The 25,523-nt window shown below is 45.6% G+C and overlaps 2 protein-coding genes across 2 annotated transcripts in view; one reads left to right on the top strand and one right to left on the bottom strand.

The window, feature by feature from the left end:
• The first annotated feature begins 5,317 nt into the window (after window positions 1-5,317).
• On the top strand, window positions 5,318-19,885 carry igfbp2a (insulin-like growth factor binding protein 2a). The gene is made up of 4 exons (XM_061067015.1): window positions 5,318-5,813; window positions 17,125-17,306; window positions 18,181-18,321; window positions 19,234-19,885. Exons 1-4 carry the CDS (start codon window positions 5,363-5,365, stop codon window positions 19,390-19,392), a joined length of 933 nt encoding a protein of 310 aa, XP_060922998.1. The 5' UTR covers window positions 5,318-5,362; the 3' UTR covers window positions 19,393-19,885.
• A 422-nt stretch (window positions 19,886-20,307) lies between these two features.
• The window catches only part of igfbp5a (insulin-like growth factor binding protein 5a), an 8,214-nt gene continuing 2,998 nt past the window's right edge, over window positions 20,308-25,523 (bottom strand). Inside the window, exons 2-4 of the mRNA XM_061066998.1 lie at window positions 22,374-22,579; window positions 21,900-22,019; window positions 20,308-21,802 (exon numbers count right to left, since the gene is read on the bottom strand). Coding sequence (XP_060922981.1) covers window positions 21,662-21,802; window positions 21,900-22,019; window positions 22,374-22,579 — 467 coding nt within the window. The 3' untranslated portion in view covers window positions 20,308-21,661. The remainder of the gene's footprint in view (window positions 21,803-21,899; window positions 22,020-22,373; window positions 22,580-25,523) is intronic.

The raw sequence follows: 25,523 nt of genomic DNA on the forward strand, positions 1-25,523 counted from the left end.
CGTCTGTAAATACACACTTAAATATATTTCCCATATTATAACACTCATTCTTGCCAGAAGTGCCTTTTGAGTACTTAATGCTTTATGTACTCATTTCTAGATTTTTCTAGATTGAGACGCACCAGTCGCTCCTTCATGCAGTATCCTTATCTACCTATTCATCTTGTGTTTCTGTTTTTAAATCTTTCTACCTCAATATTTTTTATTTTAATCTATTGTATTGTATTTTATTGTATTCAAATATACCGGCTGCTGTGACGACTTAATTTCCTTTCGGGGATGAATAAAGTAATCTATCTATCTATCTATCTATCTATCTATCTATCTATCTATCTATCTATCTATCTATCTATCTATCTATCTATCTATCTATCTATCTATCTATCTATCTATCTATCTATCTATCTATCTATCTATCTATCTATCTATCTATCTATCTATCTATCTATCTATCTATCTATCTATCTATCTATCTATCCATCTATCCATCTATCTATCTATCTATCTATCTATCTATCTATCTATCTATCTATCTATCTATCTATCTATCTATCTATCTATCTATCTATCTATCTATCTATCTAGAGAAGGTTTCTGTGGCTTCTTGCTTCATTAGGGAATAAATAACAAATACTTTGAGATTCACAGGAGCAAATAACGCAAGAACTTTCCTAATTTGCTCCTGCATCACCAGTTGCTAGGCAGCAAACAAACACACGCTCCGACACACAACAACACACACACAAAAACAACACATGCACACACATAAGCATTTTTCCATTCGGGACTTGTGATGTGAACGTTTCCATGTAAGGATTTATGTAATTAAGTAAACATTTCCATCCAGAGAGAAGCTGCTTGTTTCACCAGCTGAAGACTTCAGGTCAAGTTTCAGGTTCCAAAGTGAGTTTTCTTATTTCTTTAGAACCTCCTTCTGAGACGATATCACAATAAAATAGAATAAAAACCTTTAAAACTACTTTTATCGCTGGACACACATTAAAAACTCAAACTCCTGAACAGGTTTTCAGTATTTATGACTTTTCAGCCACAGACTAAACACATGATTCATCTGTTTGCTGTAGGTGTGACCTGCTTGGCTTCAGTTTGTACAGACCCAGTAATCTGATGATAAATGACATCTCCACCCCCCCATACCCCCCCCCTGCTCAATGGCCCCACTTATCCAATCAGAGGTAGCCTTAATTAAGTTCATCAAAAGCAAACACTGAACAGTGAACACATTCATTATCAAAGTCTGAGAAACAAAGAGATGTTTTTACACACGACAGTTTGACTTGTTCATGTTTCACAAATATATAAAAAACCTTTCTTGTCTAAATGGGTCCTGATTAAGAAAAACATTTAAAAAGAATATTGGACCAATTAAAAACTGGTTAATTACTTATTATAATGTATTTGTGAGTAGTTAGGGTTGTTAATTGTTTATTAATGTATTTGTCCATTGTTATAACTCAATGAGGCGTGTATACCTGTTTATTAAAGTTATAAAATCATACATTTATATATATATAGCACCTTTTAAAATCTGGGTTTACAATGTGCTTTAACAGACAAATATATGTTTTAATTATTTGTGCATAAACATCAACAACTTCCTTGCGCCGTTTGAAAAGCTTCTGATCTTGTTTTTACAAACCACTTCAAATTGTTTATCATGCCAAGGTTTGGAATATTATTTTGGCAGAACATTCCTTATATTGACCAGGAAATAAATGTTTAAATTTGACATATTTCATGAAGATAATGCAGCCAAACACACACACGATTATGATTATAATCTTTACGTACTAATACATGAATGAACACTTTGACAGCAGTGTTAATGAGCTCAGGTGAGAGGGACGTGAGGAGGTCAGGTGAGACGTGAGGAGGTCAGGTGAGACGTGAGGAGCTCAGGTGAGACATAAGGAGCTCAGGTGAGACGTGAGGAGCTCAGGTGAGACATGAGGAGCTCAGGTGAGACGGACGTGAGGAGCTCAGGTGAGACGGACATGAGGAGCTCAGGTGAGACATGAGGAGGTCAGGTGAGACGTGAGGAGCTCAGGTGAGACGGACGTGAGGAGCTCAGGTGAGACGGATGTGAGGAGCTCAGGTGAGACGGACGTGAGGAGCTCAGGTGAGACGGATGTGAGGAGCTCAGGTGAGACGGACGTGAGGAGCTCAGGTGAGACGGATGTGAGGAGCTCAGGTGAGACATGAGGAGCTCAGGTGAGACGGACGTGAGGAGCTCAGGTGAGACGGATGTGAGGAGCTCAGGTGAGACGGACGTGAGGAGCTCAGGTGAGACGGATGTGAGGAGCTCAGGTGAGACATGAGGAGCTCAGGTGAGACGGACGTGAGGAGCTCAGGTGAGACGGACGTGAGGAGCTCAGGTGAGACATGAGGAGCTCAGGTGAGACATGAGGAGCTCAGGTGAGACGTGAGGAGCTCAGGTGAGACGGACATGAGGAGCTCACGTGAGACGTGAGGAGCTCAGGTGAGACGTGAGGAGCTCAGGTGAGACGGACATGAGGAGCTCACGTGAGACGTGAGGAGCTCAGGTGAGACATGAGGAGCTCAGGTGAGACGGACGTGAGGAGCTCAGGTGAGACATGAGGAGCTCAGGTGAGACATGAGGAGCTCAGGTGAGACGGACATGAGGAGCTCAGGTGAGACATGAGGAGCTCAGGTGAGACGGACGTGAGGAGCTCAGGTGAGACATGAGGAGCTCAGGTGAGACATGAGGAGCTCAGGTGAGACATGAGGAGCTCAGGTGAGACGTGAGGAGCTCAGGTGAGACGTGAGGAGCTCAGGTGAGACGGACGTGAGGAGCTCAGGTGAGACGTGAGGAGCTCAGGTGAGACATGAGGAGCTCAGGTGAGACGGACGTGAGGAGCTCAGGTGAGACGTGAGGAGCTCAGGTGAGACGTGAGGAGCTCAGGTGAGACATGAGGAGCTCAGGTGAGACATGAGGAGCTCAGGTGAGACGGACGTGAGGAGCTCAGGTGAGACATGAGGAGCTCAGGTGAGACGTGAGGAGCTCAGGTGAGACGGACATGAGGAGCTCAGGTGAGACATGAGGAGCTCAGGTGAGACATGAGGAGCTCAGGTGAGACATGAGGAGCTCAGGTGAGACATGAGGAGCTCAGGTGAGACGGACATGAGGAGCTCAGGTGAGACGGACATGAGGAGCTCAGGTGAGACATGAGGAGCTCAGGTGAGACGTGAGGAGCTCAGGTGAGACGTGAGGAGCTCAGGTGAGACGGACGTGAGGAGCTCAGGTGAGACAGACGCTCTTCGGGGGACGGCCTGTCCTCTGGTGCAGGAGATGACCTCTCACATACAAACCTCCCTCTGTTGACTCTCGGAGACACACGTGCTGGACGTGTCCTCATCGCTGATCCGTCCTCTATCAATGTGGAGTTTATCCAGAGCTGGTGTTTGTTTAACAATTCCACGGCTGGAGTTTGAGGACCTGACCTTGGAGGATCACTGGGTCCATCAGCCCGGGGCCGTCCCAGACTCAGGTCCTGCATTTATAACATGCCAGGCCGTCCCCGCCCCCCCGCTGCCTTTCCATCCACGTTTCATAAAATGACATATGAGGTTCTATGTGCAAACAGGCCTCTGGGCGTCCTCAGGACTCACACCCCTGAGACACAGAAGAACAGGGCCAGATAGTGTTAAATCAGGAAGAACCCGCAAAACAAAACAATCTGCATTTATATCTGTGCAGTATAGAAACACACGCCTCTTCTATTCCCGGCGCTTGGATAAACAGCGATTAGCCGCCACACTGGACGAGGTTAATAGCATTGATTGGAAACATTCAGCATACGTGTACAGTAGCATCACTGTACACGGGTCTATATAAGACACTTTTAATGGAGTGTCGATGGAGGAGTGGGCCACAGCGGGGGAGGTGTCTCCACGCAGCGAGCGCCGGGCACATCGTCCTTTGATCTGTTTGTGAACTCGTGGATTCTGGGAGCTGGGACGAGCTGATGGAGACAAACAGGCTGTGGACGTATAGAGACACACGAGGAGAGAAGAGGAACTCACAGAGCTCACGTCTCCGGCTTCAGGGTGAAGACTGGACTGGAAGACTCCTGGAGATCATCACCAAGAGGTCAGAGGTCAAACTGGGAGAGACATTAAAAGGTGACACTCATCATGTGACTGTCGCCTCAGAGCAAAGGGTCTTTGACATAAGAAGATAAAACATGTTGTTAAAGCGTAAATGAAACAATCAATGTCAACACAAGACGATCAGTTATTAATCAATAAATCCATTACAGGTACATTTAACCTGCTGATTATTCAGCTCTTAACTGTTGATAAGTACAAAAGTGATTTGACTTTTCTCTCCATTGTACAAAACCAGTCAATCAATCAAGTGATCATCAGATAATAATGTACTTTTAATACTTTTAATACTTTCAGTACATCCTGAGGACCACTTTGGAGTATTTGCAGTAATCAGATTACTCTCTCCACCCCTGATAATTAATAAAGGAATAAGACTTTTTATTCTACAGCAGCTGAAGTTTTACATTAATATTAAAACGTATTGATTCAAACAGCTTCTCACAGAAACCCTCAGCAGATAAAGTTGCTTGTAACTTTCTCCACTCCTGATAAATAATAAAGGAATAAGACTTATTACTTTAAAGTTTGACAGAAATATTTAAACTCAGATAAAGTGTCTGGTAACTTTTTGCACCCCTGATAAATAATAGGATAGGAATAAGACTTATTACTTTAAAGTTTTATATTCATATTTAAACGTATTGATTGAAACAGCTCCTCACAGAACCCCAGCAGATAAAGTGTCAGGTAACTTTCTCCTCCACTGATAAATAATAAAGGAATAACACTTTTTGCTTTAAAGTTTTACAGTAATATTTAAACTTAATATTTCGAACAGCTCTGATCTTTTCAGCTCCTCACAGAAACCCAAGCAGATAAAGTTGCTGGTAACTTTCTCCACCCCTGATAATTCATAAAGGAATACGACTTTTTACTTTTTTAGAGTTTTATTTTTAAAGTTTTACAGTAATATTTAAACTTAATGATTCAAACAGCTCTGATCTTTCCAGCTTATCACAGAAACCCCATCAGATAAAGTGTCTGGTAACTTTCTCCTCCCCTGATAATTAATATAGTAATAACACTTTTGACTTTAAAGTTTTACGGTAATATTTAAACTCAGATGAAGTGTCTGGTAACTCTCTGCCCATGCAGGGTGTTGAACCTAGGACCCAGCAGACCTCCTCCCCCCCCCCTGTCTTCACCTGTCCTCCTCCTCCTCGTGTCCCCCTCCTCTCCTCGGGACTCCTCTCCTGGCTCCTCGGTGGTGATGAGCACCTCCTCCTCCTCAGTGCAGCCTGCAGCCATGCACCCTCGCTCCGGCCGCTGCAGCAGCCTCCTCCTGCTCCTCCTGCTGCTCCTCCTGGCCGGGCTCTTCTGCTGCTCCTCCCGGGCGGAGATGGTGTTCCGGTGCCCGGGCTGCACCGCGGAGCGCCAGGCTCTGTGCCCGGAGACCACCGGGACCTGCACGGAGATCGTGCGGGAGCCGGGCTGCGGGTGCTGCCCGGTGTGCGCCCGGCAGGAGGCCGAGCCGTGCGGCGTGTACACCCCGCGGTGCGCCACCGGGCTGCGGTGCTACCCGAGCCCGGACTCCGAGCTGCCGCTGGAGCAGCTGGTGCAGGGCGAGGGCCAGTGCCGGAGGAAGGTGGAGCCGGAGACCAGCACCCAGGGCCAGGAGCCCCCCCGGGACAACCGGGACCCCCCCCGGGAGCCCAGCAGCGGTCAGTGAATCCTCCGAACCCGCTTTCAATGCATCAATCTTGCATGAAACTGTCTAGACTGCACTTTGCATTAAACACAGTAAACAAAAAGTCCTTCAAAAATAAAATGCCACATTTCATGTTCTACTATTACATATACAGTATATATATATATAAATACATACATAAATATCTTACATGTACAACCAATTTTAAAAAGGGGATAAAGAGAGAATTTTGTACGCATACTATGTTTGTTTTAACACCATACAAACTGGAACTCCTATTTGTTTCCAAATCTTTTCTTTCTTCGTTTTTTTTAATGTATATTTATTTTATTTAAACTCTCATATTTGAATCTTACTTATGGCTTTAATTTTTTTTTTAAACACACCATGCATGCATGATAAATCTCAGATATGGTTATGTTATATTTGATCATCCTGTGTTGGTTTATTGTTTAATTCTGCTTCAGGGTTCTTCTCCACATTGATTTACTTCATGCACAATCTCAAAGTTTCTCTAAAGTCCAGTTTGCACTGAATTTCCTGCAGCTCTGTGTAACTCTGTGCTGCAAACCTGCTTCAAGTGTTGTGAGTCAGCCTGCTGTGCACAGGGGGTGAGGGGGGGGGGAAACAAAAGGTACGAGTTAACCTCAGATATGCTCCCGGCACATCTGGAGCCTCCAGTGGTTCTCAGGGCGGCCTCCACTCCCTGAAACCCAGGAGGAGAGGTGGCGTCCTGCAAACTTCCCAGAAGAGTCTCAGGCTGAGAAACCCAGAAAACACCAGAGTCTGTGGCTGTTGATGTTTCCACAGGAGCAACAGAGAGAGAGAGAGGCAGGAGGAGGAGGAGGAATGCTGCATTGATCTGGAACCTGGACTTTAGGCTTTGAGCCGGAGGAACGACAAACTCCTGTTGACAGTGAGAAGCAGCAGGACAGATTAAAGCTGGAGCCACGGCCTGAAAACCCACCAACCTCATTAAGTGACAGGTTTGCACGGAGTGGATCCAGCCGGGTCGCGAGTCCTCCTCGTTTCTAAAACCCATGTTTTGTCGGAGTTTACCTCCAGACTGACACGTGTTTACTTTGGCTCTGCAGCCGTGGAACACAGAGAAACTACCGGAGGCGGCGTGCAGAGCGGCCCTGCTCTCTCAGCACGTCGGCAAAAGGTCAAAAGACGCCTCATGACACATTTATGATTTAATAATCAGTCGCGGTAATCACTCATTTCCACGTTTACGCAACCCCCGGAGCCACGAGAATCTATTTCTGCAGCCGTGCTCAAACAATAACAGACAAGTCATAAAGCAGCTGAGTTGCGTAAGAGCAAAACAAGAGGAGCAAACACAGCGATGCACCGGGTGAAGGTTTGCTCAGGAGGAGGAGGTTTGTTGAATGTCAGTGATTCCTCTCTTTCCCTCGGGCGTGGGTCCGGCTTCATCTCGCAGGCTGAGAGCTCCGAGCTGAAGTCAGATGTGAGCTCAACAACCGGGTTCGAGCCCGGAATGGTTGTTTCTGATAAACGCCTCGGCTGGAGGGTTCACGGCCTCCTCGAGGTCACAGAGGACGAGAGAGAGATAGACATGCCAGGCTGAAAAGGCCCAGAAGCTCTTTGCAGATCCGCTGGTTTCCTGCTCTGTTTACATCCTTCTCTCGTCGTCAGGAGACATAATAAAGCCACCGCCGGCGCTCCGGTCCCTGGCTCGCGAGCGCCGAGGCTCCAGCCGCTTGATTTCCTGCAGTAAATTCTTCTGAGATAAAAGAAAACTCCCTGAAAGAGTCGGCTCACGGCTTTTATCTCTGCTTCCCCCCGGAGCTAATCTCACAAACTAGAGTGAAAGCTCCTTAATGAAGCGGAGCTGAGACTCTGAGCGGATTCTCACTCCTGGATCAGTTAACCTGTAAACATCTGAGGAGGAACTTATCCCGTTTGTGCAGATTTACACAAGTGGAATTGATCCGATCTGGATTATCCAGAGCTGATCTGATCTGTGAGAGGTCAAAGGTCGGAGCCAATATTCCCCTGACCCTCCAAAGATCATGTAAGAGACTTAGAGCGGCTGAGTCTGAGGAGGGAAGTGTGGGTTCCAGCCTGAAGAGTTAAATGAAGCTATACAAATATAGAAATCTTCAGTTATTACCTTATTAACATGTGAGAATAAACGACCTGATACTTCTGTGTGTTTTGAATGAAATGAGCGACTGTTGCTCATTTCTTTCTCCAGACAACAGACAACACCTCAGGGAGTTTTTTTCAAATGACTAATTACAGCCTATTACTAATTCAGTAATTACAGACCTGATATCGACTCATGTAAATACTTGAAACTGTTTTGTTGAGCTCAGCAGGAAGTTGGTTTGCCTCCGGCCGAACAGAAAATCCACTCGTGATCAAACCTGATGTCTCATTCAAAAGGCGTTTGAGGATAAGAGCAAGGAAATGAACTTTCATAAGATTCACTTGATAAAGTAGAGCATTAAAATAAGAGATATATTCTTTAATGTCCCGTTAAAATCTCCCAAAGTCCGAGTTAACGTCCTGTCGTGGTTTAAAGAACAAGAGGTTTGGATCTTTTGGTAAAACCATCAAAATAGGATCATGTTAACAATATTACAAAGATTAAATCTTAATATGTAATTTCAAACTTTTAATTCTCACTAAAAGTCCCATATTTCATTAATTATCTGCGTATTTAAAACGTCTCTCTCTTAAAAACTAAAAGTTTCCTTGCACCGTATCACATATTATTCCGTCCCCATAGAAACTTGGACCCTGATAAAAGGTTCCTTTTGGGCGACTGAGGCAGTTTGACTCGTGCAAACTGAGAAGGAAAGAATAGAAACCTGCAGAGGTTTTGTCACGTCAGGATGGAAAGTGAAGGGGGGGGGGGCGTGCCATCTGGCCGCTGATATAACATTGTTAGCTAACAAGGGGCATTCCTGTGCACCTGCAGGAGGGGGGGGGGCGTCCAGCCTGAGCCCGCGGGACTGAAATAGCTCCGAGATAATCCCCCCCCTCCCCGGGCGTCTCCAAAAAACCAGGGGCATTCGTGCCATCTCCCCCCCGGGCGTCGACTTGACGTGCAGCCGTGCCAAGAATCTCCTCGTGCCTGCTGAGATCCAGAGCCGCTTCCCAGCATGCTCTCTGGTCCAGGGTGATGTAAGACAATCCGAACCGAGTCTGAGACGCCGCGGAGACAAAGCAGGTTGAACCGGAGCAGATCAAACAGGGAACAATCATGGACTGAGAGTTCTGTGTTCACATCTTCAGTTCTTCCACGGTTCCCTGACGTCTCTTGGACAGTCTGCTCATGATTTGTCCCGACCTCAGACGCAGGAGCCTCCCTGCTCGTGCTAACCCATCTCTTTTGTTTTGGGTACATTGGCCCTGGAGGAAAACGCAGGAAGTCACAGCCATTAAAGACTCAAGTCGTTAGGAATCATCAGGAAACTGGCGACGCTGCAGGAGAAGAATCAGCGAGCGGGTGTTCCCCAATCCGCCCAATGGCTCGGAAATGATGAAACTCAGAGTTTAAAAGCTTGAAATCTAATAAAAAACGTTTTGCATGATTGGAACTAAGTTTTGAAGCCGTCCATAAAGTTTTAATTGGCTGAAATCTCTGCAAACATTATTTTGTATTCGAGTTTCCCTTCTTCAAAACAGCAGCGAGTTTTTTCCAGTGTTTCCTCAGCACATTGCAGATTGGTCACTGGGCATCAGCTGCTTCTCCAGGTTTGATCTGAGAACAGGTTCACGTACGCTGGAAACAAACTTCTGAAACCTCCAAGCTTGAGTTTGGTTTGCTCTCTGCTGAGGAACAGACAAACCACATGTCGGGTACCCGCCCCGGTTATTTGTTTATTGTCAAGACTAAAAGAACAAAACAAAATAAGGTTTGCACGACTTCAAAATCTAATAATTTCAATCATGCAAAACCCTTTTTATTCAATTTCAAGCACTGAGTTTCAACCTTTCAAATCCCTTTGTCCTGTTTCAGAACATGGAATATTTATTTATTTATTGGATGCAAAGGCTTCAGTTAGTTTTCCCATTGTTGAGCTCACTGCAGGTCCACTGGGTTCCAGCCCGTGTCCCAGTTCAGGTCCCGTCCAGTGGTCCCAGGGTTCACCCAGTGGCTTCACCCAGTGGTTTCACCCAGTGGTTTCACCCAGTGGTTTCTCCCAGTGGTTTCACCCAGTGGTTTCTCCCAGTGGAGCCGGTGCAGCCGGGTCCTGGTTGTGTGTGTACGTGCCAGAGCCTGTCCGCAGCCGGCTGCTGCTGGATGACTGTTTCGGGCCAGAAAGCCTGGAAGGTAAACACATCTGCACTCTGCTGAGTTTGTGTTTCTAGGAAAACCGTCCCACAAGGCCATGTAATGGATGATGGACTGCAGCTCCTCGGCTCACTGCCTCTCAGAGACTCCTTAAGTGGCACATGACCTATTTCACTGGTCTGAGGTGTGTTAAGAGGAGACGCGCCGCTCTCTGCATTCCTGTTTTTAAAGGGAAAGTTCAGCTCTGTCTCGTGTGCAGGGTCCTGAGAACCTGTCCCAGGTGACACCTGGTTCCAAAGGGCTGGAACCAGTGCACTGGGGGGGTGATCCCATCCTCTAATCCGGTGTTTTACTGCTGGAAACTGGTTTGACCTTGATTCTACGACTCTAACAATCCACAGGAGAAACATAGAAACACAGGGAACCGATAAACAAGCTCCATCCTCACATGTTGTCAGGCAGTTTAAACTTTAAATATTAATAACTAGGATTTTACCGAAAGGAAAAGATGTTCCTCTGGTTCTACACAGACCACAGTTAAATTCACTAAATAACACACACCCGTAGAAATCAGTTCTATAAATACGTCTAATCCAGGAATTAATCTCTGAGGAATCTGTGAAAACATCAAACAATCTCACAATGTTAATGACAGAAGTAGAATACCTGGATCCTTCCTGACCCAGATTCATACCAGAGTCTTTTCTTCATCACGTTTCCTGGAAATCTGTCCCGTGGTTTTACATCATCCAGCAACAACAAATAAATAAACATACACTGTGTCCAGAAAGTGGAAAACTCCAGTAAACTTTCTGTAATCTGATTTTTCATATTCTGTATTCAGGTTGTCAATCAGGATTAGGGTTGCAAAATTCCGGGAATTTTCAAAGTTGGAAACTTTCCATGGGAATTAACGGGAATTAACGGGAATATACGGGAATATACGGGAATTAACGGGAATATACGGGAATTGACGGGAATTAATGGGAATAAACTGGAAATGTTGTGGGTAATTTATACTAACTGTATTCACCTTGTCATATACAGACATAAATATAAACATTTTGTTGTGTCATAGGCTGATTTGAGCCCTGAGGAAACTTTGGGCACTTGACTATATGCTTCTGCATCGTTGTGTCATTCTTAACATAGGTCTTTGCACAGTATTTGCAAACGTACACAGCCTTTCCTTCTACATTGGATGAGGTGAAATGTCTCCACACATGAGAGAGTGCACGTGGCATTGTTCTGTAGAATAAGATGAGAAAAAAGTTTCAATCAGCATGCTAATATATTTTCCCAGTAATATCATGGAAACTTACCTGACTAGTCCTGCACTCTACAGCAGGCCTCAGTAGCCCTGCTGTAGAGTGAAGCATGCTGGGAGTTATCTGTGCATGTGATGGAAGAATGACCAGTGGAGGGTTGAAACTCAACGTTACATACATCTTTAAAATAGAGTTTCGAATGATGTTTTATTGCTCAGCGTTTAATTTGCATAGTTTTTATTTTTTTCAAAATTCCCAAAATTCCCGTGCTTAATATTCCCGTGGAAAGTTTCCGGAAAGTTTCCGGAAATTTACCGGAAACTTTCCACCCCTTTGCAACCCTAATCAGGATAGAAAAGAAAATCACATCAGAAACCAAAGGAGACAATGTTGTCATAACTCCACGGTACATTGTCCCATCACCACCAACCTTCTGTCTCATGATCAGAGTCCAAGCCTGAACAGCTTTATGTGTCAATATGTCCTCAGTCATTATTTATTTTTTTCAGGCAAAAAGCATGTGCTCGGGCCCACCCAGTGCTGCTTTGCAGCCCTAGAAATTTTAGAAATTGTATTTTATAGTTGGTACTTTGCAGGGTTGAGCAATTCTAGTTATTATTATTATTATTTCCCTTTGGGGGGCTTTTTCAGGGTCGAGTGTAACTTGTTTTCTCAAGTGAAAATGCACTATACATATACAACGTCCATTACTGTCATTCCATCGTCCTTCTGTAGCGTAGAGGAAAGGCTAGAGGTCTCGATAGCAGAAGGTTCGTGGTTCAAAACCTGCTAGAGTTAGCTTTAAGATCTCTTGTGAAAATTGTACTCTACATATACAACATTTGTTAAAAGTATTCTATTGTACTTCTGTAGCGTAGAGGAAAGGCTACAGGTCTCGATAGCAGAATGTTCTTGGTTCAAAACCCGCTGAGGTTAGTTTTAAGATCTCTTGTGAAAATGCTCTATAGATGTAGAACGTCTGTTAAAAGTAATCCATCGTCCTTCTGTAGCGTAGAGGAAAGGCTACAGGTCTCAATAGCAGAACGTTCTTGGTTCAAAACCTGCTGATGTTACCTTTTAAGTTCTCTTGTGAAGATGTCCTCAACATATACAACGTCCGTTAAAAGTATTCCATCGTCCTTCTGTAGCGTAGAGGAAAGGCTACAGGTCTCGATAGCAGAATGTTCTTGGTTCAAAACCCGCTGAGGTTAGTTTTAAGATCTCTTGTGAAAATGCTCTATAGATGTAAAACATCTGTTAAAAGTATTCTATTGTTCTTCTGTAGTGTGGAGGAACTGCTACAGGTCTTCGAACCAGAAGGTTCTTGGTTCAAACCTGACCAGAGACAATTTACATTCTCCCCTCCAAATCCATTCTGGGGCATTTTGTATTAGTAACTGTTACAAATGAACAAGACAAATAGAACATCTGTTAAAGTCGCAAAGGAGACCTCCGCTAGCCTGGAGGAGATGCTGTGGGACTTGGCTCCTGAAGGTTCCTGGGTCAAATCTGACCAGAGCCCAACTGGCTTTGGCTTTGTCCTTGGAGCAGGGTGTCGGGGAGCAGGTGGATGAGGAGCAGGTGGATGAGGAGCAGGTGGATGAGGAGCAGGTGGATGAGGAGCAGGTGGATGATGAACAGGGTGTCGGCCAGCAGGTGGATGATGAGTGAGCAGGTGGATGAGGAGCAGGGTGTCGGCGAGCAGGGTGTCGGCCAGCAGGTGGATGATGAAAGAGCCCAGGTCCTCACCAGGCTCCGTGCGAAGCACGGAGACTGGGTGAGTCCAGCAATGTGTGTCTGGCCGGAACTGGGTTCTCCAGAATAGCTGCCTTCTCCCATGCGAAGCATGGGAGAAGGCAGCTATTCAACTACCTTAAAAGCGTTCTCCCATGCGAAGCATGGGAGAACGCTTGTAAGGTAGTTCAATAGCTAGATGAATATACATTTTAGCATTATAAGTATTGTGTGGAGTGCAATAAAACAGTCTATTTTAACTAAGTGCTTTTTTTAATTTTTAATTTAGTTAGGCATTTCTTAATTTGCATGGAGTATGTAAGAATGGAAAACTGTCCAATGTCAGATTTGATCCCAGAACCTTTTGGTCCAAAGACCTGTAGCATTACCTCCACACTACAGAAGGACAATGGAATATATTCAACGGATGTTCTATATGTAGAGTACAATTTTCACAAGAGAACTTAAAGCTGACATTAGCAGGTTTTGAACCAAGAACCTTCTGCTATCAAGAGCTGTACTCGGGCGGGGTTCGAACCAGCCTCTCCAGGACTGGCCGCTTGGCCTCATGGCCGGCACACAAAGCTCTCACGCCACCGACACTCTGAACTTCTCTCATGGCCCTTTCAACTTTACACTTGGTATGTTAATATTGATAAATTTACTGCAAGACATAAATATTGAACAGACATTCTCAGATTTACATCAGTACATCCTCTAATTGAGGGACTTGAACCCGGGTCCAAGGGTCTATGAGGCAGGCTTCTAACCATTTGAGCCATGCAACTGGACAATCATCTCTGCTTTCTTTGAACCTTTGACTATTTGCGTTGGGTTTGAACATTGAAAATTGCTTGGCCGATGCAAGAATTGAACCCATGGCCCACAAACTACGGGTCAACCATCTAACCGTCTGAGCCACTGCATCAGACACCTGCTTGAAGTTTGTGAACCATGTGAGACCTTTAACATTACCTCCTCACTACACATGGACAATGAAGCTTTAACGGACGTTGTATATGTAGAGTACAATTTTCACAAGAGAACTTAAAAGGTAACTTCAGTGGGTTTTGAACCAAGAACATTCTGCTATCGAGACCTGTAGCCTCCCCTCTACGCTACAGAAGGACGATGGAATGGCAGTAATGGACGTATTTCTTGAGAAAACTAGTTAAATGAGCTTTGCACTCAGAACGTTCTTTATCCTGACCAAGTTGCTTAGTCTCTTTTAGTACATTTCAAAGCATGTACACTTGTTAGATAATGTACACAGACACAACAGGGGACATCTGCTGGAGAGTTAGTGAGCAACACAATCTCTTTATCAAAAATATCAAATAATACATGTCATTTTTCTTGAGCCATTTTAGATGTACGTATATATTAATTAATCATAATATATTTTTAATTAATTCCTATAGATTTGACACATCAGGTGACATTACATTGAACTGCAGGACACATTAAAGTTTGACTCCACTCGATGAAGACGTCCCGGCAGCGTTTCCATGGAGACGATGGAACGCTCCATGGAAACATCAGATCCGTCATTTTCCACCTTCCCTTCCTCCACGCGGCCAAATCTGCCATTTGCTCAGTTGACCAGAACCCGGGCGATCAGACGTGACACTTCGGGCCTCGGAGCCATCTGGGGATTCGCCGTGGATCAGAATTAGAAAGGAGGCGTCCCGGGCCTTTGTGGGGGGGGATTAATCCAAGCAGCAGACTGGACAGTCGTCCTGCTGCTCTGTGGATTCTGCTGATCCCCGGCCCACTGGGCTTGTTCTGCAGAGGCCCAGTGCCCCCTGGAAAGTGGGGTCGCGACCCCGCTGTTTGTTTGTGTGCGTGCACGGACGTCAGGCGGGAGATTGTCACAAACTGTCACGTGTGTGTTTGTGTGCACGGAGTGAGCGTCTCATGTTTCCTCAGGGGAGAGGGCGCGATGGCGTTTGTGTTTGGATACTGAGGGGGTTGTGTAAGACGGCACAACAGAAGCACACACACACACACACATGTGAGCACACACCTGATTCCAGTTGGCCTTTGCCCCTTTTCTACTGGAGAAGGCGAGTCTTCAAAGCCGAGCGCGGAGAGCACAGCGGCGCGTCATGGGGGGGGCTGAAGTCCAACAACACCACATCTATCTGATGGCGAAAGGCGCCAGCTCCTTGTTATTGCTTAGTTTGGAATTTCCTTTCTCCCGTTCGCTCTCAGGCCTTTTGTAATCATATTCTACGCCCGGATGTCAGATCCACCTCTTGCCGAGCGAGAGAGAGAGAATGTCTCCGAGTCCGACCGGGACACACGCTCTCATTCCCTGACCCGAGCATAACTGAGAACTATCCTCTTACTGGCTGATTCTCCACCGTCTGTGCTCGTTTCCTCTCTCTGCTTCAGGTGCGTCGGTGAAGTGCACGCTCGCCTGTGGAAATTCTGAGCAAATAAACGGGCTTTCAGAAAGTATTTTCTCGATTTGAAAACCGAATTCTTTCGCTGCTGAACGGAGCTGAAATGTGATCGTGCTGCTTTCTGAGGAATTCACTTCATTTGACTTTCTCTTCCCGCTGGTTGGCAGTGACACTCCTCCTTCTCCACTCCCTCCGCTCCAGACCCCGGAGTATGTTCTGTTGTCAGAAACAACACGTCGGGTTCCTCCATCTGGGAAATGGATTCATGTGACGTTAAGAGTCCGAGGAGACGAAGGTTTCAGACCGAACAGAGATATCTACGTGCACTGTCTTGCTTGAAGACACAAGATGAAACACAATCGCTCCTCCTCTTCCTCAACCTGCTGTCACCGCTGCAGGTGCAGACCAGAGGCTGGAGATTAGGGTTGCAAGATTCCGGGAATATTCAAAGTTGGAAACTTTCCATGGGAATTAACGGGAATAAACGGGAATAAACTGGAAACGTTGTGGGTAATTTATACTAACTGTATTAACCTTGTTACAGACATAAATATAAACATTTTGTTGTGTCATAGGCTGATTTGAGCCCTGAGGAAACTTTGGGCACTTGACTATATGCTTCTGCATCGTTGTGTCATTCTTAACATAGGTCTTTGCACAGTATTTGCAAATGTACACAGCCTTTCCTTCTACATTGGATGGGGTGAAATGTCTCCACACATGAGAGAGTGCACGTGGCATTGTTCTGTAGAATAAGATGAGAAAAAAGTTTGTAAAAAAACACTAATGCAATGCCAGAGATATAAATAGTTAGACAAACAATTGGAATCGTCTGTAAAAATATTTTACAATTGATGGATAAATGAATGGAAATAGGCTAGATGAACAGATGAACAATTTACTGGAAACTTTCCGCCCCTTTGCAACCCTACTGGAGATAGAGATGATCGACATGAGATTTATCATCCATCTCTTTCCAGACATGTTCACCTCTCCTCCCTCGAAAGCTAAAGCTGATTAAGTTGCACAAACGGCTCCTGGAGACATGAACCCTGTGTGTCATCGATCCAACAGGAAGCCGGAGCCGTGGTTGGTTCAGGGTCGGTCAAAGTCCAGCTCCGAGTTTCCCACAAAGTGTTTCCAGCGTCACACTCTCTGTGTCCCTGTGGAAAATGATCTGTGCAGCTCGGAGCTTATCTCTCTGCCCCCCCGGCCTCTAACCCTAACACAGGTTAAGAGCTCTCCGCTGGCAGCGAGTCCATCAGAATCAGAATCAGAATCAGGTTTTATTGGCCAAGTAAGTTTACACAAACAAGGAATTTGACATGGTGTCATAATCATCACAAAACAAATCAATACAAACACAAACAGTTCGATGGTCTAGGAAAAAGAAAGAAAAGAAGTTCAGGGATAAATATTAAGCAGTATGATACAGTAGGGGTGAAGTAAATAAATATAATTAAATATAATTATGATAAAATATAACTCCGGGAGTAATTTTACAGTGGTTATTAAACAGATCCAGGGTTATTGCTGTTCAGAAGTGAGACGGCAAGGGGGAAGAAACTGTTTGTGTGTCTCTTCCTGCAGCTGCTTCCCCAGGTATCTGACCTCTGATGACCTCTGATGTGTGTCTGTGTGCAGGTGAGGCCGTGGAGCCGCTGCCCGAGCAGGGCGTCAGCGAGCTGCCCCCCCCCAGGAAGCCCACCAAGGAGGCCACGTGGCTCGGGCCCAAGGAGAGCGCCGTGCGGCAGCACCGGCAGGAGATGAAGACCAAGATGAAGACCAACAAGGTGGAGGAGGTGAAGCCGGCTCGGCCCAAACAGGTGAAGCTTCTACTCTGAAGAAACTCTGTGGTCATATTCAAATGATTCAACAGGTTCTATTCTTATTATTGAACTTTCTCTCTATTTTATTCTTATGTCTATGCATTGGTGACACCTAGTGGCCGGAGGAGTTATCGTCAACCTGATATCAAGAATTCCTGAGGGAATTTATCAAGTTTTGTACAAATATTCATTTTTAAAAAAGGATTTATTTAATGGTTTAAGGTCAAAAATGAAGGTTACAGTGTTAATAAGATATATAGACTATACACTATATATAAATATATAAACTAAACTCAGTATTTCAACTTTCTTGATGCAGTGATTTATGATTTCTTCTGTGAAAACTGTCTAAAAGCAGCAAATATCCTCCACATACTTTTACTTTCTAAAACAACAGATCAATATAAATTAGGCTGATTCAATTTCTGCTTTGAATGCTGGCAAATCATATAATTTATTCTTTTAAGAAAAGTTAAAGAGCTCTTTGCATCAGACGACTTATGAAAGCAGGTGTGTTATGAATCTCGCACCACAGAAGAAGAAGAGGAGTACCAGTGGCGCCCCCCTCTGGTGCAGCAGCTCATCATGTTTGTTGCACATTTTTTATTCATATAAAGACCAAATCATCATTTATATAATTTATAAAAGTATTAAAACTGTTGTGGCACAAAGGAAAGAGTTTTTCTTCTGTCAGATATTTACACCTGCAGCTTCGTGCACCTTCTCTGCAGCCTCAGGGTTTTTCATGTAAAGTTTCCGTGTTAGTTTCCTTTTTAAACAAACTCTTATGAAAGATCAGATGTTCTTGTGACAGAACGTTGGACCCACATGTCACGTGACAGTAAACACAACTTGTGTTTGTGTTTGAAAGACCCAGTGTCAGCAGGAGCTGGACCAGGTCCTGGAGCGGATCTCTAAGATGCCCTTCAGAGATAACCGAGGGCCGCTGGAGGACCTGTACGCCATGCACATCCCCAACTGTGACAAGAGGGGGCAGTATAACCTCAAACAGGTGAGCAAAGGGGCATTCTGGGAAACAGGGGGAGGGAATGAGTGTTTAGAGCATAGACAAATATTAAGACTAGATGTCTCGTTCGACGGAGCCGGACGTCACACTGCATACTTATGAATAATTATGTTATTTTCTAAAAAAAAAATAATAATTTATGCAGTGTCATAACTACATCTCTGACGTTTATAACAAACCAGACCGTTTCAAAATCGGTTGAAAATTGAGTAAGTTATGGTTATTTACCACTGCCAACACATTGTTATGGGTGAGCGAGCTGCCCCCTAGCAAGATGGCCGCCATGTGGTGACGTCCGGCTCCATTGGCCGGCAACGCAGACGAGACATCTAGTCTTTATATATGTCTATGGTTTAGAGGATAGAAGGAGGGGAAAGCATCAAAGTGTTTCCCCCTCAGATCCATAGATATATATAAAGACTAGATGTCTCGTTCGACGGAGCCGGACGACCGCACATGGCGGCCATCTTGCTAGAGGCAGCTCGCTCACCCATTACATTGTGTTGTGGTGGTACTTACTTTTTAAATAACCATAACTTGCTCAATTTTCAACTGATTTTTAAACGGTTTGGTTTGTTATAAACGTAAGAGATGTAGTTACGACACTGCATAAATTATTGAACTTTTTGGAAATTAACACAATTATTCATAAGTATGCAGTGTCATATCTACATCTCTGACATTTATAACAAACCAAACCGTTTAAAAGCAAGTTATGGTTATTTACCACTACCAACACAATGTTATGGGTGAGCGAGCTGCCCCCTAGCAAGATGGCCGCCATGTGCGGACGAGACATCTAGTCTTTATATATATCTATGCTCAGATCTGTGTCATGTAGAAAAGTCTCTTATCTCCATTAACCGTCCTGATAAAGAGACTTTTCATGTCTTTCAGTGCAAGATGTCCCTGCACGGCCAGCGGGGGGAGTGCTGGTGCGTGAACCCTCACACCGGCCGGCCCATCCCCTCCTCCCCCACCGTGAGGGGAGACCCCAACTGCAGCCAGTACCACCGGGACCCGGAGCTGGAGCTGCCCGACTCGGCCCAGATATAGAACCTCAGAAAACACCCGAGGAACCCGGGGAACGGAGAAGGTCGGAGTAAGCTACGAGTTTCCTGTGTGCGTTTCCACAGGGACTTCTGAAACAGGATTAGAATCTGTCAGATTAATCTAGAGACGAGGCTCCTCCTCCTCCTCCTCCTCCTCCTCCTCCTCCTCCTCCTCCTCCTCCTCCTAGATCTCGGGCCGGAGCGTCTTTGCTTTACTAACAGTGGCTGAGCTCAGATTGTGTGTTTTGTACCGTGTGTGTGTTGACAGACTCGACTTGTGTCTTCGTGTCCTGACCTGCAGCCGACGCCTCGTGTTAAACTCCTCCCACTTCACCTTTAAACTGACATGTTGGTGCTGGGGGGGGCGGAGACAACCTTAGACTGCCTAGTGATTAACAGAGTTTCAAACATGTGTAGGATTGTCATAGACTCAGTTTGTGTGTTTTTATCTGAAGTTGTGCTGCTGCACTTTTCAATAAAGAAAACTAATAACTTTACAGATCAAAGTGCGTCTGAAGTGTTTTTCCACAAGATCAAAGTCGAATGAACATGAAGCAGTTTTAAAATCTTAATTTTAACGCTGCTGTAATCCCGTGTTTTACCTCAGACCTTAAAGATGATTCACAGCTACTAAAACGTGAAGCAAAAGGGTGTCCGTCGCCCCCTGGTGGCTGGCTGCAGTAAAGATCATAAGCCCCGCCTCCTCCGTGTTAGCAGATGGGACATGGACCAAACTAAACAAAAAAATCAAACAACGTGATAAATACATGAATCTGAATAAACTTGTCAAATGTGATGATTGAAAAACGACCCGAGACGTCATGATTGACAGCTGACACTGACTCCGCCTCCACGCAGCCTCACCTGAGCGTCAAGGTCACAGATCTGCTGAGTCGGCACATTCAGGACACACGTGTGCTTTAGTGAGTACAGGAACTTTATTTAAATAGTGATTTGTTATTACAAAAAAAACAGAGTACATCAATTACACGCCTGATAAATATTTCACCATAATGTTCACATTTATCTTTTTTTAAAACAGATTCTGAAACGATCATCGTGTTTAACATGTTTACAGCTTGAGAGAGGAGATTATACGAGTTATCAACCCAACTAATAAACAATCTAAAGAATCTTCGTCCTCTGTCGACTCTTCGTCTTCGTCTGAAAACCAAAACAATCGGATCGTTCACACCACCTGACCTGGTTTTCCTCTGTGGGTGCTGGAGCGTTCCCGCATGCAAATCCAAAAATTCAAAGTGGCGTGGGGCAGAAGGCACTTTACATTTACATACACACTCGGCGACCCGGCGAACCCTGAGAGCGGGGGGGCCATTTGCCTGTGTGGCGGCGGCGGCGAGGACCCGGCGGACGCACACGTGCACAACACGGGGCCTTTGCATATGATTTGAGTGGAAGGGAAATGAAACCAGAGCTTTTTCAAGTTGAGAACTATTAGGGCATGGCACATACAGCACACACACTCACTCAGGAGCACACACACACACACACACACACACACACACACTGTCGGTACATTTACAAACAGCGGACGCAGTTTTCAGGACTCGGGAAAAAAGGCCTTTTAAATATGGAAGCGGTCACAGTACAGTAAATCTGCTGATATGAAGGATTCAATCCGACAGACACGTTTCAAGAAGCTTCACTGGGAACGATGGACAACTTCATCTGTCGCCGGGGACAACACAACGTTTCCATAAATCACACAACAGAAGAGGGCGTGGTTTCTATTTGATTCAAAGCTGGAGCTCGATGGATATTCTGGGATTTATTTGCTATATTCATTCTCTGTTAATATAACCGGATTGTCCAGTAGAAGTGGAACTGGTCTGATCTGGCTCAGTGGAATCAGGTTGAGTCAAACCTCAGAAGACACGCCCACTCACTCGTCATCAACACAACAAACGCGCAATAAAACTCCCAAGTGTCCGACTCGATTCTCAGCCACATTTAAAAATATGTCTTGTCTCGTGATTTTTCAAAATTAAGCGACACACGACAGACTCAAGTACACAACACGGAATCTATATCATACAAATATATATACTTCTCTATGAGCTATGGATATAAAGAGAATCGTACACAGTCTCAGTGCGTCTCCCCTCGGAACAGAAAGTAAATCAACGCCGTCCGGCACACCTGACCACACGGGAGCGTCTGTGTGGGGGTGGTCCGGGGGGGGGGGGCAGTCGTCACGTGTGCGAGTTTGATTGGCAGGTTGTTAGCAGAGGTCGGGGGGGGGGGGGCGGCGCTCATTCGTTGCTGTTGCTGCTGCCGAGGTCCAGGTCCTTGCACTGCAGGTTTCCTCCGGCGTAGTTGATGCCGGGGATCTTCACACCGAACCGGTCCACGCACCAGCAGATCCCACGCTTCCGACCGCGGGAGGGTTTACACTGCAGGACACGGCGAGGTCAGAGGAGGCGGAGCTTGGTTAGTGATGTCAGAGAGGAGAACAGGACGAGGGCGGGGACACCAGAGGAGAAGGTTTACCTGTTTGCGTTTGAAGAAGCCCTTCTTGTCACAGTTGGGGATGTAGAGAGACAGCGCCAGGACCCGGGACGTGTCCTTCATGCTCTGGATGAGGTTGTCCAGTCTTCTCCTGCAGGGACCCTACACACACACACACACACAGACACACACAGACACACACACACACACAGACACACACAGAGGTATGAGACAATCTGAATTTGGGCACCAGAACATTGGTGAAAGTTTGTGAGAAGCTCCAGGACCGAAGAGTAAAGCTGCAGGAAAACCCTCCACTAATGAGAAGCTTCTTGGCGTCTGATTCGTCAGAACCAGTCTCCTCACCGGCGTGCAAGACAAACAAAGCCTGAAGCAGCAGGATGCATTGTGGGAGATTTCCCCCGACTCGTCCAAACCAAATATGGTTTGAAAGAAAATTGTTCTGAATCTCGATCGGTGAAGCAAAACAAACACAAGACGAACGTTCCCACTTACGAACTCGGGCTCCAGTTTGTCCAGGCTCATCGGGGGGGAGAAGTCCAGGTTGCTGACCGGTCCGAGCCGGGCCAGGTGGTTCTTGCGGACCTTGGCCTGCTCTATGGCCACGGCCTTCCGGCTGCTGATGTGGTCCCGGCCATATAAGGGCACCTTGGTCTGAGGAAGCATCGCCTCGGGGACGGGCAGCAGGCCGTGACCTTCGTCTGCAGAGGACAAGGTCACAGAGAGACGTCTTCTATCAGAGCTGCGAGAATCAGATCTTTAGTTTATCTATATTCTTGGTGTTTGTACGAACGTGCACGACCTGCAGGAACGTGCATGAGAACATGTGCATGAAAGACTCCTGACGTGTTTATCCTCCATCAGATCTGAGCTGCAGCTTTAACAGGAACATGTCTTAATCTAGGTTCTTAATATAACATCTGCTGCAAGATGAACTTCCCCAAGTGAATCTTCTCCTGTGGTGCGAGATTCATAACACACCTGCTTTCATAAGTCGTCTGATGCAAAGAGCTCTTTAACTTTTCTTAAAAGAATAAATTATATGATTCGCCAGTTTACAAAGCAGAAAGTGAATCAGCCTAATTTATATTGATCTGTTGTTTTTTTTAAAGTAAAACTATTTAGGGGATATTTGCTGCTTCTCTCACTAAATTCAACAATTTTTACAGAAGAAATCATAAATCAATGCATCAAAAAAATTGAAATACTGTCTTTTAGTTTTACCATCAAAATTAAATCCTTTTATCTTTGAGTGCAATACAAATACAAACCTTCACAGGATTATTACAGATCAAAAGTCACCTTCCAAACCCAGGTTATTAAATCCCTTTCATTGCTGTTATTGTTTGACTTTAATTTAATTCTTTTAATTGGTATAAGTGCTAAAACCCAGTTTACCACTTTCTTCAGGTAATCTCAATGTGGGGATTACAGATTACAGATTACAGTTATCTGAAGCTCGTTCACGCAGGATTATGATCTTTCAGGATTAAAATAACTAATCCCAAACACCTCAGGTGGAAACTCGTCCTGTGAGAACCGGGCTTCAAAGCTAGAAATTAGTACATTAAGCATTAAGTACTCAAAAGGCAAGAATCAGTGTTATAATATGGGAAATATATTCAAGTGTGTATTTACAGACGTCAGTATTCATGATTGAAAATCAACAATTACTATATATTATATCACCTCAATATTAACAGCTATGCACCACTTCAGATTGTCCAAACATTTCCTTGTTCTTTCATTCTGATATTCATACAGACGACATTGGTCTTCAAATATATAACAGGCTATCTACATTTAATTGTAAAATACAATATTATAAAGTTAGAGGGGAAAGCAGCATTGAAGTCAGCAAGCGTCAGGATCCAAAGCTATTTGAGAAGCTAAAATTAAAAAGCAGAGCCGAGCTAATGAGGGGGCGGGACCCGAGCGTCCGATGTGGACACGTCACAGCACGACCTGATGATGTCACTGTGGGAGATGGACAACAGAGCCGAGGTTTATGGTGAGCCAGGTTTGCCAGTTTGGGGTAAAAGCAGACCAGGGGTTTTAAAACGTTTCTAGCCGGTGACCTAAATGAGATATTGAGTCTCCCCCTGGCACCACGGCCCATGGGAACATGCTCTTCCACTTGTCATGTGACCAGCCTCTATCTATACGACCACGACGGGTCACTGCTGCTTCTCCTGAACTCATATTTCACTTCACGTCTCTCTCCTCTCGTGCATCAGCCGGCTCTGGGCTCTAAGCCTCATCTGGCCCAGTTCCAGCCTCACGCACTCGTTTCCGTTTGGTTTTGGCAGATTTGAAAACTCTGCAGTTAAAGCCTCTGTGCTCCTGACGTGATCGCTAAGCTACCGAGCTAACTGGAAAGCAGGTCAGGGCCTGGCTGCAAATGATGCTTTAAACCTCCTCCTCCTCCTCCTCCTCCTCCTCCTCCTCCTCCTCCTCCACAGTGATGATGGTGATGATGTCATCTCTCCCCATAATGACAGCTTCTTGGAAACACCAAGCAGGAGAGATCTCCCTCTCCAGTTTCCTGCTGACACACTTTCTTCTCTCTCTCCTCCAGTTCGAGTCCAATCAAGTCCTCACTTGCTAATCCTGCCGCTCGTCTAATCTGACCTGCGCTGACGGATCTCATCTTTCCTCTCTGCTGCCGTCGCCCTGCGAGACACAGAGAGAGAGAGAGAGAGAGAGAGAGAGAGAGAGAGACAGAGAGAGAGAGAGAGAGAGAGAGAGAGAGATAGAGAGACAGAGAGACAGAGAGAGAGAGAGAGACAGAGAGAGAGACAGAGACACAGAGAGAGAGAGAGACAGAGAGAGAGAGAGAGAGACAGAGAGACAGAGACACAGAGACACAGAGACACAGAGACACAGAGACACAGAGAGACAGAGAGACAGAGATAGAGAGAGACAGAGAGAGACAGAGAGACAGAGAGACAGAGAGTCAGATCACAGAGAGACAGAGAGAGAGAGAGAGAGAGAGAGAGAGAGAGAGAGAGAGAGAGACAGAGAGAGAGAGAGAGAGACAGACCTCCTTCCTCTCCTCTCTCCTGCACGTTCTCTGCTCTCTCGCTTCCTGGAGTCACGTGAACTCGGGAGAATGAACATGCAACGCTGCAGGAATCATGTGTAGGATTGTGTTGTGTGTTGAGTGAGGAGGAGGAGGAGGAGGAGGAGGAGGAGGAGGAGGAGGAGGAGGAAGAGGAGTAGGAAGAAGAGGAAGAGGAGGAGGAAGAAGAGGAGTAGGAAGAAGAGGAAGAGGAGGAGGAAGAGGAGGAGGAAGAGGAAGAGGAAGAGGAAGAGGAAGAGGAAGAGGAAGAGGAAGAGGAAGAGGAAGAGGAAGAGGAAGAGGAAGAGGAGGAGGAGGAGGATGAGGAGGAGGAGGAGGAAGAGGAGGAAGAGGAAGAGGAAGAGGAAGAGGAAGAGGAGGAGGAAGAGGAAGAGGAAGAGGAGGAGGAGGAGGAGCAAGAGGAGGAAGAGGAAGAGGAAGAGGAAGAGGAAGAGGAAGAGGAGGAAGAGGAAGAGGAGGAAGAGGAAGAGGAGGAAGAGGAGGAGGAAGAGGAAGAGGAGGAAGAGGAAGGGGAGGAGGAGGAGGAGGAAGAGGAAGAAAAGGAGGAAGAGGAGGAGGGTCCG

The sequence above is a fragment of the Limanda limanda genome, chromosome 23 (assembly GCF_963576545.1).
Source record: "Limanda limanda chromosome 23, fLimLim1.1, whole genome shotgun sequence".
NCBI lineage: Eukaryota > Metazoa > Chordata > Actinopteri > Pleuronectiformes > Pleuronectidae > Limanda > Limanda limanda.